The following is an 11,180-nucleotide window of genomic DNA, read 5'->3' on the forward strand; positions in this document are numbered from 1 at the left end:
CGTGGTCCCAGCCCCGGCTGTGTCCTCTCCCACCTGGACCATCAGCCCAGCCTCCTCTTGGCCTCCAGTGGGCCCCCTCCGGTCCATCTCCCTCATGGGGGCTTTCTACACCAGAGCTGTCCCCACTCCTCCCCTGCTCCCGGCCCTCCGTGGCTCCCCAGCACCCTCATGATACCTTAGTTTCTGATCCATTCGTCCTCTTCAGCGTCGTTAATGATCACTCCCCAGCCTTAATGAGTGAGTCAGTTAGATACCACCAGGCCAGACCACAGGCACGCTTCTCACCCGCCCATCCCCACGGCCCCATCCCTCCTCTGTCTGCTGTATCCTTCCCCTCTGTCGCCACTGAGCTCAGCCCTCAGTCTCTCCCTCCTGCGCCCCCAGCCCAGCACCCTGACCTCTGGTCTAAGATGGGAGAGCACCTGCAGGGCCAGTGTCAGGGAAGGGATTGTCCCCCACCCCCATCCCTCACCCCTTGGATGTCCTTCTTTGCCCCACAAAATGTCACCTGCTCCCTGGCATTGAGGAAACTCCCTGTTTCCCAGCCTCGGGTTTCATATCAGCATTTAGATGTCCTTAGCACGGAGTCGTATGACCAGCATAAGGCTAATTGTAGTCTTTTAAAGACTCTTACTACCCCAAATTGTGCATTATAGCATGTGGCTTCTAGAGACAATCCTATAGGCTCCTTTATTTAACCCATTAGAGAGACTCCATAGCGAGGACCAGGAATCAGTCACTGGGGCTCTTAGCTGTCAATCATTCATCTTTGCACCCACCTTCCATTCGGCAAGGCATAGCAATGTCATTATAAAGGAGACAAGCTCACTTGGGTCCAGTTCCGAGAAATAGGCTCCCTAGCCAGCTGTGTAAACCAAATGCCACCTCCTGTGGCTCCCATCACAGTCGCATGCATTTATGGCAAAGCAGAAGCGAATCCTTCCATAGAATGGCTTGAAGACACGTGAGGTCCGGAGGTTTACATTGCATACAAAGAAGCCTGCTGAGTATGAGGTTTATGTATTGACTAGGAGTCAGCATTTTTATTTTTACAGAATTTTGCAAGTTCTCACCCTCCCCCCCATGTTTTTGTTGGGACCCAACGTGTCTAATATGGCTGGGGTGCCGTTCCGGCCTTGGCCACTAGGTGGCGATAGAAGCTTCCTCCTGGTCTGCGACTGCCTTTCGGACCAATCCGGAGGAGGTCAGGCCTCATGCAGACTCGTGTGGTCCCTCTTGATGGAGACAAGTGCCCTGCATCCTTTGGGTGGTCCTTTGGGAAGGCGGGGGTGCCCGTGACGCCTCTGTCCTAGCAGATGCTGGTGTTTAGGAAATGGGACTCGGCTGAGGTCCTCCCAGTGCTGATGGCTCCGTGCTGCCTGAGGAAGAGAAGATGGTGGATGGAAGAAGCAGAGAAACAGAAGTGGGGCAGCAAGGAGGCAGCCCCTTGTCACCAAGCGCAGACAGGCGTCCAGGGATCAGCAGAGTCCAGAAGGAGCCAATTCCTGGCCAACCGCAGGGGGCCCACCCAGTCCTGTCCCTGCCACTTACATGCTGTGTGTCTTTGGGCAACTCGCTCCTTGTCTCTGAGCATGGGCCTCGTTCCCTCCTTCCTGGGCCTGGGGCAGGGCTGATTCCTCCAGCCAGTGTCCAGAGTGCAGGACAGACAGGAAAGAGAGAAAACGGGTGTCACAAAGGTCCTTCCACCCGGGGTGTCCGGCTTGGCAGCCCCACTCCAGGCTGTCCCGCCTCCTGCCACAGAGCCTGCGCAGATCCCTGGGGGGAGTCCGCTGTCTGCTCTGAACTTGGAAACCTCAGCGCCCTGAGGAAGGGCAGGAGACGGGGGCAAAGAACTGGGGCAAGGATGCAGGGGGCTGGGCATGGCAGGTGTCTCCCAAGACAGAGGCGAGACAAGGTGCAGAGGGAAGGAGACTGGGGAGGGGGGGAGAGAGAAAAGAGGTGACAGACTCAGAGGAGGGGGAGGAACAAGGGAGAGAGAGTGAGAGGGGAGGGGGAGATGGGGGAAACGGGACGGAGAGAGAGAAGGAAGAGAAGATGGTGAGAGTAGGAAAACAGAAGAAAAGGAGACTCAGGAGAGAAAGGAGAGAACAGAGATGGAGCGAGAGGGGAGAAAGGGGGAGAGGAGGGAAGAGAAAGTGCAGGAAAAATAGAGGGCGAGGAGAAGGGGCCCCTCAGGGGAAAGGAGGAAGAGGAGCAGGGAGGAGAGGAGAGAGAAGGAAAGGCTGGTTGGGAGAGACACTGGGAGAGGAGGATGATGTGGAGGAGAGAGTCCGAGAGGAGGAGGAGGAAGAAGGGAGAGAAATGGGACCGAGGAGAGATGAGACCAGGAGGGGGAGAAGGAGGGAGCACGGAGGAGAGAAGACACAGAAGAGAGTGTGAGGAGGGGAAGGGTTCAGGCCAGAGGGGAGGAGAGAAGCAGGAGGGAAGGAGGGGAGAGAAAAGAGAGAGATGAGAAAACAACACAGAAAATAGAGTGGGAAAGAAAAAAGAAGAGAGGAGTGTGGAGGGAGATGAGAGAAAGGGAGGCAGCGAGCGCTGGAGGAGGGAAAGTGGACATGGAGGATGGAGAGGAGAGAGGACGGGGAGGCTGAGGGAAGGGGGATGAGAGAGGGAGAGAGGAGAGGAACCAAGAAGGAGAGAGACCCGAGGGAGGAAGGAAAAAGGATGGAGAGAAGAGTGTGTGTGTATGCACCTGCGTGTAGTGAGGGAGGGTGGGTGTGGAAGACAAGGATGTGGAGAGAGGAAGAGGAGAAGGGAAAAGGATGGAGGGAGGGGGAGAGAGAGGCATAGAAACAGAAGTGGGAGAAGAGACCCTGTCAGGGCCAGAGCACATGCACAAGCGCTCACAGAGGCGGGATGGAGAGGACAGTGGGCGGTGGGCTGTGCGGGAAGGAGGAGAGGGCTGGGGTGAGCAGCTGAAAGAGGCAGGAGGAGGGGGGAAGTGGAGCAGGACCAGGAGGTGGCAGGGAGGGTCTCACTCACGCCCAGCCGGGCCCACGCCTGCCCCTCATCGGCCAGCAGCCACCCTGTGGGCATGTGTGTGACCAAGGGAGGAAAGAGTGACAACTGAGATGACAGGTGTGACAGAGAAAGGAGCCAGGTGAATAAAGGGGAAAGGAGAGGAATGGGGATGGGGAAAGGAGAAGGAGAGAGAGAGAGAAAAAGAGACAGAGAGAGAGACACACACACAGAGAGTGAAGAGAGAGAGCCAGAGAGAGACAGAAATAGAGAGAGGGACAGAGAGAAAGAGAGAGAGGCAGAGAGACACAGAGAGAGAGAGAGAGAGAGAGACAGAGACAGAAAGACAGGCAGAGAGAGAAAGAGACAGGCAGAGACAGAGACAGAAAGAGAGAGATAGGCAGAGAGACAGAGACAGACAGAGGCAGAGAGAGAGAGAGAGAGACGTACAGGAGGGAGAGAGGAAGACAGAGAGTAAGGAAGGTCACGTCTGCCCTCTCCTTGGTGACAACACGCCCTTCCCAGTTGGGGGCAGTGTCGCCATGTCCCCCTAACAATGAGCTGCAGACAGATGGACGTGAGTGTGCAGCTGCAGGGACCCGGGGCCGCTGGTCCAGGACCAGGCGGGACATGAAAGGAGTTTTCTAAACTGTGAGACAGAAGCCCCAGGGCCGTGGGTTCCGAGTCAGGATCAAATATCGCCAGCACGAGGGGACCCCGCCCCTGCCCTGTCGGCTGTCCGTTGTCCCAGGGCCTCCCCAGCTGTTGAGTCGGGAGGAAGACGGGGGACGGGACCAGGATGGGGGCGGGGAGGGGGGAAGGCCGGAGGGGGAGGAGCCGCCGCAGAGCAGGTGCGGGAGAGCCGGGGGCGGGAGGGGTGGAGAGACCGGGCGGAGAGCGGGGGCGCGCGGGCCGGTGGGGGAGGCTGCAGGCGGCCAGGAAAGAAGGGGTCACCGAGGGGCTGGGCGGAGGGGCGGGAAGGACGACGGGGCCAAGGTCAGGTTCAAGGGCGCTGGGAGAGAAGACGGAGGAGGAAAGAGTGAGGAGAAAAAACTCAGTGAAGGTACAGGAAAACGCGAGCGAGAGTGAGGATGGAAAGGGGAGGAAATGGCACAGAGGAACCGCGAGAGAGACAGAGACACAGAGAGACAGAGGGGAGAGGAGGATGGAGACGTGAGGAGCAGGAGGGAAAGACGCGGCCCCAGAACACGAGCAGGAGGAGAAGGGGAGGCTGGAGTGCGAGGCAGACCTCAGGGAGAGACGCTGGAGGGAAGCGGACAGGAGCAGAGAGAGGAGCCGGGGCGCGAGGAACCCCCCCCCCCCCGCCCCCCGCGTCCCGGAGCGCCCCGCCCCCACCCCGCGGACCAAGCGGGAAGCGCCAGCGCCCCCACCGTCGCCTGCGTCCCCGGCACCACCTCCTGGGAGGCAGGAGGCCGTGGCGGGAGCCGGAAAGGGGGACGGGGACGAAGTCTCGGGTCGTGGGGGGCGGGGGGGGGGGGAAGGCAGGAGAAAAGCTTCCGAGAGGGTGGGTCGGGTGGGAGAAGGTGAAGGCGACGGCCAGGAACTTCTTCGTTTAGGAAGAGAGATGGGGGGCGGGGGCAGCGTGTGAAATAGAGAGGACAGACCACGAGGGTCAGCGGGAGAGGAAAAGCCTGCGTGGGGGCGTGCGGAGAAACGGACGGCTGGAGGGACAGACGGACGATAGAGACAGACAGACGGGGTGGGGGGAGCAGGAAAAGAGAATGAGAAGACAGACAGACGGAGAAGTGAGAGCCGAGGGAAGGAGGACGTGGCGTGAGCGCGTCCGTGCAAGGAGCGAAGTGAGCGTGTCAGAGACAGATGCGCGGAGACGGAGAAAGTGGAGAGACAGAGAGAGAATGAGACTCTGAGAATGGGAGGGAGGAGAGACAGAGACAGAGACGGGGATGCAGAGCCGGAGCGGGCAGAGGCTCACCGAGGGAGGGAGACTCTGCCCGCCTGAGCCTCAGTTTCCCCATCTGCTTCCCCGAGCGGCGGGGAGAGGTCATAATTCATGACTCAGTGCCCCCTCTGGTGGGCACGTGCTGCCTCCCAGGTTCCCTTCTAGCACTTTCTGTCCTACTTTCCCTCGCGGTCTCATCCAGTCCGGGTCTCCGTCCCCCACACCAGGGAATGGCCATTAGGACCCACTTTTTTTTTTTTTAACCAATAAATCAAATTGGAGCCCAGATCGGTTGTCACTGTCACCCTGAGGTGAAGCGGACCGGCCCCCGCAGACTCCTCGAGGACACCTAAACCCCTTCTGTCTGGAAAATTCAGAGCTTCCCCTGCTGGGAATGCAGAAAAAGGAAGCTGGTGGAGTGGAAGGGGTCAGGAGAACAGAGGGTCTAAGGAGAGGGGCCAGTGCGTGTAAATTCCCCGGCACACAGCTGGTGCTCAATTAGTGCCCCTTCCCTTTCCTGGCGGAGAGCAGGGAGGAAGAGGAGAGGGGCAGAGAGGAAGGAAAAGGGGAAGGAGAGAGCGTGAGGAGCGGAGGCTGTGCTTCTGAGGAGCCTGGTACGCAGTCGGTGCTCAATTAATGCCCATTCCCTTCTTCAGGAGAGAGGAGGCAAGTCAGAAAGAAGGCGAAGAAACCACCACAGAGGAAAAACAGGGCAGGAGAGACGGCCTGAGGAGGGAGGGCCATGGGCGGAAATTGCCAGGCAGACAGTAGGTGCTTGTTAAGTGTTGCGTCTTCTCCCACCGAGAAGGAAGACAGACAGGAAAGGAGGCAGGAGGGGATAGCGCCAGCAGAAAGAAGGAAGAGAAGAAGCTGTGGCGGAGGGAGACAACATATGGAAAGCAGTGGGTACACAGTAGGTGCTTAATAAGTGCCCATTCCCCTTCCTGGCAGCGAGCACAGAGAAAGCAGCCAGGAGGAGGGAAGCAAGCAGAGAGGAAGAGGGAAGGGGAACAGAACCTGTGAGGCAGTGACAGACAGAGAGCAGATATGAAGGAGCACACAACAGGCGCTCAGTATGTGTCTATTCCCTCCCCCAGGAGTGAGCTGGCAGGGCACAGAGGAGGGGGAGAAGCTGGAGTGGAGAAGGAGTCAGGGAGAAGAGAGGAAATGAGGGAGAGAGAGAGTGGGCACACAGGAGGCACTCAACAGATGCACGTTGTCTTCCTTGGAGCAGAGAGAACAAGAGGAAAAGGAAGGCGCAGACACAGGCGAGAGCTCAGGCATGTTGGCGGAGGAGGCGATGGGGCTGGCAGAGCAGAGGGAGGAGGTCACCTCAAGAAGATCGGGCAAGGAGGACGCACGGAGGAGGCAGTGCAGGCGAATCCTGGGGGCACACAGGAGGCGCTTAAGAAATGCTTGTACTCTTCCCCTGAGAACACGGGAAAGGAGAAGCTGGTAGAGCAAGAGAGGCAGGGAGAAAGAGGCAAGAGGAGATGAGAGGGGATGTTAATTGTGCTCCATAATTGCTTGTTTTCTTCCCCAAGAAAGAGCAGATGAGCAGAAAGGAGGAGGAGAAGTCAGAGATGAAGGAACAGATAGAATCGAGGGGAAGGGGAGTGTAAGAAAATTGTCTGGTACACAATAGGTGCTCAATAAATTCCATTTCCTTCCCTGGCAGAGAGCAGAAAGAAGCAGGAGACAGCAGAGACCATAGGTCCGTGGAGATGGGCCTGTGGTCGAGAGGAGAGTAGAGAAAGTACAAGCAATTACTTGGCATACCATAGGTGCTCAATAAATGTGTGTTCCTTGCCTTGGAAGAGAGAAGAGGGCCCAGGGGGACAGAGGAGGAAGAGAGTGTGAGGAAGGGAGAGGTGTGTAAACTGCCGGCACACAGTAGCTGCTCAATATGTGTCTATTCCCTCCCCCCCCCCCCCCCTCCAGGGAGCAGAAAGTCAGAAAGGAGAGGAAATGAATAGAGAGGAAAGAAAGGAATTGGGGGAGAAAAGAGTGTGACAAGAGAGGAGCCGAGTTTGTAAATTCCCTGGCACACAGTAGGTACTTAATAAATGCCCATTTCCTTCCCAGGAGAGATCAGACAGGTGAGGAAGAAGTGAAAGGAACCAGGGAGGAAGGGACAGGAGAGCAACAAGAGTATATAAGGTGCAGAGGCAGTGTATGGAAATTGCGTGGGAAACACTTGGAACTTAATAAATGCCCATTTCCTCCGAGGAAGGGAGCCAGAAGCGCAGGAAGAACAAGCAGAGGGCGCAGAGGAAGAGACAGGGAGACCAGAGGCTGCCAGGAGAGGCAAGGAGGCATTTCAGGTACATACAGCAGGTGCTCCGTAAATGCCTGCCGCTTTTCCCGGCTGAGTGAAAAGCAGGCTTGGAGCCATGGAGCCCCGGGGAGGGAGGCGGGAGTCCGAGGGGGGAGGCGGGGCCCAGCCCACGCCCAGCTGCCCCGTCCAACCGGACAGGGGCCCATTGTCTGGGCCTGGCAGGCCTGGCGGCAGGGGCTGCCCAGCCCTGTCTGCTGTGTCTGGGGGTGAGGCGCTGCCTGGGCCCTGTCTCTTGGTCTCTGAGTCTCTCTGTGTCTCTGTGTCCCGCTGTCCCACCGTCTCTCCCATCTCTGAGTCCATGGCCCCCTGTCTCGGGGTCTCCCTCTGCCTCCATCTGTCTTTCTCCCGTCCCTCTGTCTCTCCAGCCGTCTGTCTGTCTGTCTCTGGGCCTCTGTTTCCTGCTGTCTCCAGGAGGGAGGAGCCGTGACCCCAACCCCAGCCCAGGTTCCATCCCCCCCCCCCCACTCCCCCCACCGGGCTCAGGGCGGGAGCTGGAGCTCAGAGGCAGAGGAGTGAGGAAGGAAGAAGGAGGCAGAGGACAGAACAGCTTTATTCAGCGGAAACTGCAGCAGAGGCCAGGCCTCCGTCGGGGCTGGAGAGAGAGGGAGAAAGACGGGGAGGGGGAGAGGCAGAGGCAGAGAGACAGGGGGAGACGGAGAGAGAAAGTCACGGAGAGACAGACAGGGAGAGACAGACACAGGAAGAAAGAGACACAGAGAGAGTCAAGGAGAGGCAGAGAGACAGGGAGAGACGGAGAGGGGAGTGGGGAGAGAGAGAGAGAGATGGGAGAAGGGAGAGAGAGGAGTCTGGGGAGAGATGGAGATGCAGAGAGAGATGGGAAGACTGAGACAGACAGAGAAAAGGAGAGACACAGAAATAAAGAGACACAGAGAGAGTCAGGGAGAGGCAGAGAGACAGGGAGAGATGGAGAGAGAAATAGGTGGGGAGAGACAGATGGGAAGACAGAGAGAAAGTCAGGGAGAGACAAAGAAATGGAAAGAGACAGACGGGGACAGACACAGAGAGAGAGTTAGGGAGAGGCAGAGAGATGGAAAGGCCAAGAGGGAAGTCCGGGCGGTGGAGAGAGGAGTGCGAGGAAGGCCAGAGATGGAGAGAGAGATGGGAAGACAGAGAGAAAGTCAGAGAGAGACAGACAGGGAGAGACACAGAAAGAAAGAGACAGAGAGAGAGAGTCAGGGAGAGGCAGAGAGACAGGGAGAGATGGAGAGAGAAATAGGTGGGGAGAGAGAAACAGGGGAGAAGAGAGAGGAGTGGGGGGCAGGGGGAGAGAGAGATGGAGAGAGAAATGGGAAGACAGAGAGACAGAGCGAGAAAGTCAGGGAGAGACAAAGAAGTGGAAAGAGAGAGACTGGGAGAGACACAGAGAGGAAGAGACAAACAGAGACAGGAGAGACATGGAAAGTCAGAGGAGAAGGAGATGAGAGGGGACGGGGCAAGAGGCAGAAGGAAGACACGCCGCGGCGGAGATTCAGAACCGGGAGGGGAGAGGTGGAGGGCAGAGGGGACGAGACGGGAAGAGCCGGACAGACGGATGGAGAGAGGAGCGCGCGACAGAGAGAGCCGGAGACCGGGAGCCGCTGCGGGCGGGACGGCGGGGAGGTCGAGGGAGGAGGCGGCCCCTCTCACCTGGCGTCCGAGGCGGCCGCCCCCCGGGCCGGGCCGGGCGATTTAAGGGCTGCCCCTGGAGGGCGGGACCGCTCCCCCCACCGCCTTATCTGGTCAGCCCCCGGCCCGCGAGCTAAATCGGGCCTCAGCTGTCAGCACCGCGGGCCGCGGGGACAGCTGTCACACCCCTGCACCTGCCTCGTGACCGCGGCCCCCCCTCCTGCGACCGGGCAGCCAGAGAGGCCCCTGCGGGGCTGCACGGGGCGCCCCCAACGGGGCAGCTGGGACCCCAGGGAGCCCCCCCCACCACCCGAAGCTCTGGGACCAGCCTGGCTGGGCGCCCCGGGCCTGGGGACAGGCGTTGTTCCCGTGAGAAGTGGGGGCCCCCGCAGGGGAGGGCCAGTGAGGGTGCCCGGGGCACCGAGTAAGGGGCAAACAGTAAGTGCTCAATCAATGCACACACCGGGCCTGCCCGGGCTCTCACCTGCGCAGAGCAGGAGGGGGGCCGCGAGCTGGGGTGAGGGAGGCCGCCTGGACGCCTTCCCCGCGCCCCCCCCGGGTCCCACCCTCCCCTGCGGGCTCCTCGCTCTGACCATATTAGGCCACAGCTGGGGAGGCACCTGGGGAGGTCACTCAGGCCCCAGAATAGAAACACTCAGGGAGTCCCGCCAGCCTGTCTGGGACGGGACGGGACAGGCGACAGGCACAGAGGGCGGGGGGCCCAGGGGGCCCAGGAGGAGCCAGGGCCGGGGGGTGAGGGGCAACAGACCCAGAGACAGACAGAGAGACAGAGAAACATCCAGAAGGAGGGACCACGCGAGGGACACAGAGGGAGCGGCCGGGGAGGCGGAGCCGGAGGCGGAGGGCGGGGCCTGGGCGGAGGGCGGGGCGCGCGGGGCCGCCCCAGACGTGGGGTCCTGGGGACCCCAGCGCTTTGCCCTCCTGTACTGTGTGACTTTTCAGTTTACCAGTTGCCCTGTGACCTCTCGGGAACCAGGACCCACCAAGCCCAAGTCCCCATGTCACCGTCACTGTCACGGGCTGGCCTTCCACAAGCGCGTCCTGCGGCGTCGGGTTCGGCGCGCGTCCCTGGAGGAGCCGCGTGTCCGTGTCCGGGGAGCCCGGCCTGGGCCCGTCGCCCGCTCCCTGTGCCTCTGCGCCCACATTTCCTCCCGGCACCTCATGGGGGCCCCCTGTTGCCCCGGCCCCTCCCCACCTGCCTCCCTCCCTGGGCTCACACACGTCCGCCTCCCCAGACAGGCCCGTGAGCCCTGACGCCATGACCCTGGTCCCCCTCCCCCGGTGTCACTCAGCCTGTCACATCCCCCAAACCCACTCCTCCTCCCAGGGCCCCATCTAGGGGGGTGGCCCCCTGTCCTCTGGGTCCCAGGCAAGACCCCTGGGCGCCTTCTTCACTCCCCCTTCTCTCGCCCCCAGGGCCTGCCAGCCCAGAGCTGTCCTGACTCTGTCACCTCCTCTCTGTCCCCAGGTCATGGCTCAGGCCTCGTCCTCGCCCGTCTGCCCCTACACGGCCCCAGAGGGGTCTTTCTGCACCCAGGCCTGACCTGCCCCCTGCCGCAGCACCCCCCCACCGCCCTGGACCAGGTCCAGCCCCTCCGCACCCTCAGCAACCCCCCATCTCTCATCACCTCCTCAGGGAAGCCCTCAGGGCAGCCGCTCTTCCGCCGTCCAGGTCCCACTCAGAGCCGCTCCCAATTCTAGAACCACCACCCCCTAGTCCCCTCACCTTCCTGAGGCCCCCACAGTGCCCCATGGGACCCCCGTTAAAGCCCCCACCCCTGGGACCCGGGGTCTTCATGTCCTCTTGTGTGTTCCTCCCAGCCTGAGAGCTGCACAGGCGGGACCCAGCAATGGGGCTTAGGGACATGGAAAGGCTGACAGGACAAGGATGCTGCAGGGAGGGACACGGAACAGGAGGGGGCCCTGCTCGAGTCAGAATGCCGAGGGGAGACCCCTAGTGGAGACCTGTCCTTCCTCTGCTCAGTCCCCCACTATGACAGGCCCCATCTTCCCCCTTTGTCACCTCTCTACCCTCCCCTCCCGCCCTCTCTTGGCTCCAGCCACACCAGTGGCCTCCTCGCTGCTCCTCCAGCACACCAGGCACACTCCTGCCTCAGGGCCTTTGCACTGGCTGTTCTCTCTGCCTGGAATGCTTTCCCACCAGACCTCCCTAGGGCTCCCTCCTTCCCCTTCCTCAAGGCTTTGTTCAAACTACACCTTCTCAGGGAGACCCTTGCCCTAAATGAGTTCTAACACCACCATATTAGTTTCCCATGGCTGCTCAAACAAACTGAG

At 60.3% G+C, this 11,180-nt stretch overlaps 1 protein-coding gene across 1 annotated transcript; it reads right to left on the reverse strand.

The window, feature by feature from the left end:
* Window positions 1–1,010: 1,010 nt before the first annotated feature.
* LOC139042173 (proline-rich protein 36) lies at window positions 1,011–4,926 on the reverse strand. The gene is made up of 2 exons (XM_070498892.1): window positions 1,552–4,926; window positions 1,011–1,379 (listed from the first exon to the last, which is right to left on the reverse strand). Exon 1 carries the CDS (start codon window positions 3,055–3,057, stop codon window positions 1,969–1,971), a length of 1,089 nt encoding a protein of 362 aa, XP_070354993.1. The 5' UTR covers window positions 3,058–4,926; the 3' UTR covers window positions 1,011–1,379; window positions 1,552–1,968.
* Window positions 4,927–11,180: the final 6,254 nt, after the last annotated feature.

Source organism: Equus asinus, chromosome 26 (genome assembly GCF_041296235.1).
Source record: "Equus asinus isolate D_3611 breed Donkey chromosome 26, EquAss-T2T_v2, whole genome shotgun sequence".
In the NCBI taxonomy this organism is placed as follows: domain Eukaryota; kingdom Metazoa; phylum Chordata; class Mammalia; order Perissodactyla; family Equidae; genus Equus; species Equus asinus.